Source organism: Belonocnema kinseyi, chromosome 1 (genome assembly GCF_010883055.1).
Source record: "Belonocnema kinseyi isolate 2016_QV_RU_SX_M_011 chromosome 1, B_treatae_v1, whole genome shotgun sequence".
NCBI lineage: Eukaryota > Metazoa > Arthropoda > Insecta > Hymenoptera > Cynipidae > Belonocnema > Belonocnema kinseyi.
In genome coordinates this window covers 45,506,424-45,514,357 of record NC_046657.1, presented here as the reverse complement: position 1 = coordinate 45,514,357, position 7,934 = coordinate 45,506,424, and the positions used below count along the sequence as shown (strand labels likewise).

Genomic DNA, 7,934 nt, shown 5'->3' with positions numbered 1-7,934 from the left:
AGAGAAGTTCCTACCAAAATGCAGTACCTAAACGTACTTTATTCTACTCTAATACATTTCCCAAAGTTTCAGCTCGATATTTTATTTACAAAAAAAGTTCTTGGGTTCAAAAAAACATTCAGTGAACTGAAAAACTGTGGTTGGTAATATAGGTATTTAGCTGTGTCACATGCCCTTAAGGGCACGTTTTCTATCTTACCGACATTTTTTTGGTTCCATACATTTTGGACCATACTTTTTTTGGGGGTCATCGAAAAAATACGTCCTAGGCTTTGGTATGATTGGGTTGGAGGGAGGGGGGTTTGTAAGCTTACATGTCAGAAAGTTATTGTTACAAAAAAAATCAACATTTATTACAAAAACATTAGGTTTTAAGTAAACAAGATCAATTTTGAGTCGAAAAAATACATTTTAAACCAGAAAAATGATTTTTAAATAAAATAGTTAAATTTTCAACAAATTAGTTGAATTCTCAACAATAGCAAAATAACTTTTAACGTAAAAAGAGAAAATTTCAAGGGAAATATGAATTTGTAGCTCAAAAATATAAATTTGCAAAGAAAAAAAAAGAATTATCAACTCCAACAGATAACTTTTTGTTCAGACGTGGAAAAGTTACATTTTCGATTTAAAATAATAACTTAAAAAATTATAATAATAATTTTCAACGAAATAGTTAAATTTTTGAACCATAGAAATTAATTTTTAATTGAAATTATGATAGTTACATTTTTAATAAAAAAATTAATGTCATAAAATAAAGTTTTTCTTAAACAAATACTTTATTTTTTAAATAAAGAAACGAATTTTCCAATAAAATGCTAAATCTTTTGAAAAAATTAATTTTGCACCAAAATTTGGTTAAGAATCTGGTTAAAAATTTCGTTAAAAATCTGATTGAAAATTCAACTATTTCATAATTAAATTTTCAACCAGCTTGTGAGATTTTTGACTAAAAAAGATACATTCTTTAACAAAAAATTGAATAGTTCAATTTTGAATTTAAAAATCTTAACTTTATTTAAAAAAACGAATATTTATTAAAATATTGTAATTTCAGACAAAACAGTTAAGTTTTCTACTAATAAAGGTAAATTTTAAACTAAAAATAGAATTTGTATGTTATGAAAAATTGATCTTCAACCAGGAGATGAATGTTGAACTAAAAGTTGAATAAATTAATATATTTTCCTAAAAAAATATTTTAAATTGCAATCAAAAACAGTTCAAATAAACCAGTAAAAGTGATTTATCAACAACAGCCAAATTTTTAGTCAGTAAACAACAAAAATGTTATCCAAAATGTTTCTACCAAAATAAATCAATTTCCAACAAAAAAAGATCAATTATTAATCAGAAAAGTAATAGTTACATTTTCTGTTCAAAAATTTAATTTAAAAAGATATATATTTTTTCAAAGAATTAGTTTAATTTTTAACCATAGAAATAAATACCTTTTTTTAAACTAAAGAAATTAATTTTCCAATAATATGAGAATTCTTTTTAAAAAATTCATTTTCAACCAAAATTTGGTTAAGAATATTGTTAAAAATTTGGTTAACAGTCTGGTTGAAAATTCAACTATTTAATAGTTGAATTTTTAACCAGAGCCTGAAATTTTCGAGTACAGATGATACATTTTTAAACAAAAAATTAAATAGGTAAGTTCTGAATTTAAAAAACGAATATTTATTCAGATATTTTAATTTTAGCCAAAACAGTTAAGTTTTCAACTAAGAAAGATAAATTTTGAACTAAGAATAAAATTTTAAGGTTATAAAATATTGTTCGTCAGCCAGGAGATGAATTTTTAACTTAAAGGTAAATGAACAAACAAAAAAAATATTTTTCAGTCAATAAACATCAAAAATGTTATCCAAAATGTTTCTACCAAAATAAATAAATTTCCAACCAAAACAGCTAGATTATCAATCAGAAAAGAACAGTTACATTTTCTGTTTAAAAAAAAAATTTTTAAAACATACTTTCTACAAATTAGTTTAGTTTTTAAACGTAGAAATGAATTTGTGATTAAAATTATAAATGCTCTACAATGAAAATGAATTTTTAACAAAGTGATTGAATTTTCTACGAAAAAGATGGATTTTTAATCCAAAATGAAATAGTTACATTTTCATTTAAAAAGAAATTTAAACAAAAGAATCATTTTTCAGGAAAATAATAAATTGAAAAAATAAGAATAAAGAAATTTTTAGTTCAAAATATAAATATGAATAATAATAACAGAACATGAATTTAAAAAATTAAACGTGGATTTTTAATCGAAAAGGTAAATTTTCTATTCAACAGTTGAGTTTTTGAATTTTCGACACAAAAAAAATCTACTATAAATGTAATTTAACTATATTAATTTTCAACAAAAACAAAATGTATTTTTAATAAAATGGTTTACCCTTCAACTCAAGAAATGAGTTTTCAACAAAAAAGTACAATTTTGAACCAAGTAGTAGAATTTTTAACAATAAAAGAGGATTTTTAACCAAAAATCGCGTAGTAACAAAAAAATTAATTAATTAATTTTTAACATACAAAAAAATTCAAATTTTTAATCAGAGAAAATCAGAGAAATATTTATGTTCAACGTTGTACCCAAAATATGAATTTTTAATACAAAATAGTTGGATTTTCAACTAAGAAAAAAAACATTCCGCTGAAAATAAAATAATTAAATTTTTCAGTTAAAAATATTAATTTAAAAAAAAAACTAATTTTCTACAAAATAGTTACATTTTCTATCAAATAGTGGATTTAAAAAATAGATTTTCAACCAAAAATGGAATAGTTGTGTTCTACTATTTTAAATATAAAGAAATGATTTAGTAACAACAACAAAAATCTACGAAAAATGAAAATTTGTAATCAGAGAAATGAATTTATAATTAAAAATTTATTTTTTCATCCAACTTTGTACCAAAATTATGAATTTGTAGCAAAATAGTTGGATTATTAACTAACAAAAAAACTGGCTACCAAAAATTAAATAGTTAAATTTTCAGTTAAAAATATTAATTTTCAACAAAACCAAAATGAATTTTCAAGAAAATGATTGAATTTTAAAACAAATAGTAGATTTTTTAACAACAAAAAGATGCATTTTCAACCAAGAATCGAATAGTTATAATTTTAGTGAAAAGAAAATTCCAACCAATAAACGAATTTTTAACAAAACATAAAAAAGTGTAATCAACTTAAAAAATTAATTTGTATGCAACTTTGTACCAAAAACGTGAATTTTTAGTACTTACATTTTTAACTAAAGAAATGGATTTTTAACTAGATTAGATACAAAGATACAAAGAGAGTTTTCAACAAATTAGTTAAATAATAATAAAAATATAACCCCATGAATTATCAGTAAAAAAATGATAAAATTATATGTTTGTAAAACTTATTTGTCATCAACACATTTTCTTTTCTTAATGTAATTTGATCAAGGAATATATATTTTTTAAACAACACCATAAATAAATAAAAAGTAATAAATAGAAAATAATCATTTTTTAAAAATATTTATTATTTATTATTTTGTTTTAATCTTAGAAAATAGGTGTTCATATTTATTATATAGTCCATAGCATTCAGAAAATATGATTAATTTGCGTTATTATGAGATAATAATTTTATTAAATAAAGAAAAATTATTTAAACAATAAGAATTAATTTGGAAAAAGTAATATTTAAGTAATTTATTTTAATATTTAATTCGAGACATTCTTTCGAAATAAAAGTGTTCAAATGAACCAAATTGTTTAAAAAATTAAAAATGAATACACAAATACGTAAAACCTTTTAATTTATTTATTCATAAGGATCTATGGAAAAATGAGAAAAAGGTGATAATTAAGGGCAAAATTCAGCTAAATCCTGCTTGGATTTAGGAGGGGTAGTTTTTGGTTGTTTCAGATAATTTTCGGTAGTTTTCGGTAGTTTTTGGAGTGGTTTGGAAATTTTTTCAGCTTCATATCCCAATTTGTGTAGAATTGGGTGGGTGTAAAAAAATGTCGGTAAGGTAGGAATCTGTTAAGTATTACATGACCTAAATAAAAATTTTGTAGTTTGCGATCCTGTCTTGGGCGACAATGGGCACATGTATGTTCCGGAAGAATTGAAAAATATTTATAAAAATGATATCCTCCCATTGGCCGATATCATAACACCCAATCAATTCGAATTGGAGTAAGTAAACTGACATATAAGAAGTTTACAGGACTTCAAAAAAAAATCATAAACTATCATTTTTTTTATTATTAGGCTTCTTACTGGACTGACTATAAAAACAATGTCGGAATTAAAAGAAGCAATAAAAGTTCTGCACAGCAAGGGTCCAAAAATTGTCGCTGTTTCGTCAACAGACATTGAAAATAAGTTAACATCGGTAACGAGCGTAAGCAAAGGTGGATAAAATTTTTTTACTGATAAGAAGTAAGAACGTCTAGTCCTTGATAATTTTTTTATTTTTTACTGTTTCTAGATAATACAATGATAAAGATAGAAGTTCCGAGAATACCAGCAATTTACACTGGTTCTGGTGACCTTTTTGCTGCGTTGCTGTTGGCTCATACTTATCTGGAAGATGATATCAAAATTTCTCTTGAAAAAACGATAAACACACTTTTTGAAGTTCTTGAAAAAACCTACCACCATTCTCTGAGTAAATATTTTAATTAGTAGTATACCTTGAACGGTTCGGGAGTAGGGTTCTGTTCCTAACTAAATGACAGTTAAGCCGGAATAGTAGGAATTCGCATTATATCCAGTCGGTAAATTAGAAATCTGGATTACCATCAGCAAAAAACAGTAGGAATTTAACTTATCTTCAGTCGGCAAAGCAGGAATCTGGCAGAGATTCTTGATACAAGCTTTTATTTCGATGTCGTTTAGCTCGGAACAGAACCATATCCCAGAACCGATCCAGGTTTACTACTTATTTTATAAATAATGTTATTAAGGCCATGTATACTTACCCCATTCCTACCTTGCCGACTTAAAAAAAAAATAGTTTACGTTCACACAAAGTGAGGTATCAATTTGAAAATTTGGGAAATCATTTTAAATGCACTGAGGAACGTTTTGTTCCTTCTAGAAATTAAAATTGTTTAATTTCAAAAAATTAGGACCCTTTAAAAATGTCTTATTTTTTAATTTTCATGAATTTTTAATTTGATACATGAATTCGGGTGAACGCGAGTTCTTGAAAAAATTGTCGGCAAAGTAGCAAGTACACTTATCCGATTTCTACCTTCCCCACATTTTTTACATCTTTACAAATTCCACACAAAATGAAATTACAAAATAAAAATTTCGAATGATTATATCCTTGCTGAAATTTGTTGAGTCCTTAAATTTAAGTTTGAATTTAATTTGATACATTTTTATATATTTTTGTAAACTCTCTTGAAAAGTAATTTAAAAAATATATAATTTAACAGTTTTTTTTTCTTAAAAATTTTCTTTTTAAATCTACATTTAAAATCTTATGAAATATTTTCAAATCTTTAATTACTTTTTTTCTAAACCTTCTGAATAGATTCTCATTCAACCATTTTTCTTATCTTCTTAAACATACATTTTAATAACAAATTTTGGAAATATTTTAAAATTAAAATTATTTTTTTTCTTTTTAAAACCTCTAAACCTTCTGAATATCTTTTAAAATAATTGAAATTTAAAAAATTGCCTTGAAATCTTTCAGTTTTTTTTGTGACAATTTTTGTATGTCTTGGCAAATGTCCACTTGAAATTGATTTTCCAAAATAAAAAATCATTTAAGAATTTTCCAGCGATCTTAAGAAATTGTTTTATTTTTTTTAAACCTACGAAAGTTCTTAAAAATTTTTGAAATTTCTTTTCAAACTCTGAAGAACAATATATATTTTGTTTAATTTTTTAAAAAAGTATTTTCAAACATTATATAAAATTCCTAAAATTTGAAAAATACCTGAATCATAAAATTTGCGACACTGTATAATTCTCAACAATAGAAAATGCCCCAATTAAAAAATTAAAGAAAATTTTGTTGATAAATACAAATATGTACAATCACAAAATATTCTGACCCAAAAAAATGTTTTCGAAATTGCTTAACGTTTTTTAAAATAATTTTTTTGAATTTAAAATAAAAATATTTTCTGTTTAAATACATTGAACATTAAAAAAAAGGATCAAAATAGTTACTTGTTTAAATTCTTAAATTTTATAATTTAGCGATTTTCTGCATTATTTGGGAAGTCTCTAATTTGGTAATATTCTATACTGTTGGGAAGTTTCTATTTCGAATATTTTATTTATCAAAAATTTCATTCTTCAGGATTTCTCAGTCATCCTTTAAGATAATTAAGATTTTTCTTAAAATTAAAAAAAAAGTCCAAGAAATTAAGTGTAAATTAAAAAATAGAAAACCAAAATCTTCAAAAATCTCTTTATAACTTCTAAAACTTTATAATATTTCTTGAAATAATTTTAACTTTTCATTAAAAAATTTCAAATCCTGAAAAATTAAAAAAGTTGCCTAAAAATCTTCCATATTTTTTATGATATGTTTTAAAATTTATAAAACTCAAAATTAATCTTTTAAAATAAAACCTTAATCATGTAAAATTGTCTTAGAAGTTTTTTGAAAAAAAATTAATTTCCTCAAATGTTTTAAAATGATAAAAAAGCTTTTAATTTTTGTTTTTAATAATGTTTAGAAAGATTTAAAAATAAGTTTTATCATGAAATAAACTTACTTTTTCGAAATTTTTATTTAAAAACTTTGCAGTGCAGAAAGTATTTTTTTTTTATTTAAGGAGAAGAACAAGAAAAAAATGTTTTGGATTTTTTTTTGTAATTATAATATTTATTTTCCCAAAATTTCAGTTCGATCTCTCATTTTATGTAAAACTTGATATAGTAAACAAAATGTCGGTAAGGTAGGAATCTGATGTGCTATATGGCCTTAATTTTTACACAAAATTAATTGAATCTCTTTTCAGCTATCAAGGAAGCAAATGCACAGCAAGCAAAGAAAATTGAACTTCGATTGATTCAAAGCAAAAAGAATATTGAAAATCCAAACATTCTACTTCGTGCTGTGAATTTTTAAGGCAGAGTACTTAATAAAAAAAATGTATTTTTAGTTTACAAGGAATCTAAGCTCCTCGAATAAAAAAGTCAGCCATATACTTAATTCGAGACTTAATTTAGAAATCGTGTGTTAGTCAAAAATTGTACAGTGGTGCCTAAAACTTAAAATGACAAAATTGAAAAGCACCATTTTATCACATTCTAATGACCAAATATCAATGTCTTCCAGGAAATGCTTATACATTATATTAAATAATTGTAGTGTTTATTATATAGATGTTGAGTCGTAAAAATATATTGAATTGTTAAAAAAGCTATTTTTTCCTTTTTACATTACCTAAATTGTTTTAAATATAGCATCATTAATATGCGCTGCATTTTTAGTGCCATAGAAATCTACTGCGCAGCGATACATGCCGTATAAATTTACTGCGCAGACGTTTGTGGTCATAAGACTCTACTGCGCATCCACATATGCCATAACACTCTACTGCGCAGCCTTGTGCGACATAGAACCCTGTTGTGCAGCAATAAGTGCCATAACTTAGAATTCTTCTGCGCATCACGAAATGATATTGATACTCTACTGAATTTCTTTGACTCATTTTGAAAGTTCGATAGTTGTGTTTACTGAAAAGTGACGTCACTATTTGGCGCGAAATTTAAATTCCTAGACTTCTTTTCACTTTAAAAACTACTTTCATTGAAATATTTATAAAGAAATATCAAAAGTGAGTTTAATTACGAATTACGACAATGGTGAAAGAACTATTTTGATTTTCTTTGATGAAAAATTAAGTTTGATAGATCCGCTTTTACAAATGCTTACAAGAATAAATTTTCTTGTT

At 24.2% G+C, this 7,934-nt stretch overlaps 1 protein-coding gene across 2 annotated transcripts in view; it reads left to right on the top strand.

Moving 5' to 3' along the window:
• The window catches only part of LOC117167798 (pyridoxal kinase), a 12,330-nt gene extending 5,057 nt beyond the window's left edge, over positions 1–7,273 (top strand). For both annotated transcript variants that reach the window (XM_033353001.1, XM_033352995.1), the window contains 4 exons: positions 4,077–4,197; positions 4,273–4,415; positions 4,493–4,672; positions 6,996–7,273. In XM_033353001.1, coding sequence (XP_033208892.1) covers positions 4,077–4,197; positions 4,273–4,415; positions 4,493–4,672; positions 6,996–7,105 — 554 coding nt within the window. In that variant the 3' untranslated portion in view covers positions 7,106–7,273. The remainder of the gene's footprint in view (positions 1–4,076; positions 4,198–4,272; positions 4,416–4,492; positions 4,673–6,995) is intronic.
• The last annotated feature ends 661 nt before the right edge of the window (positions 7,274–7,934 follow it).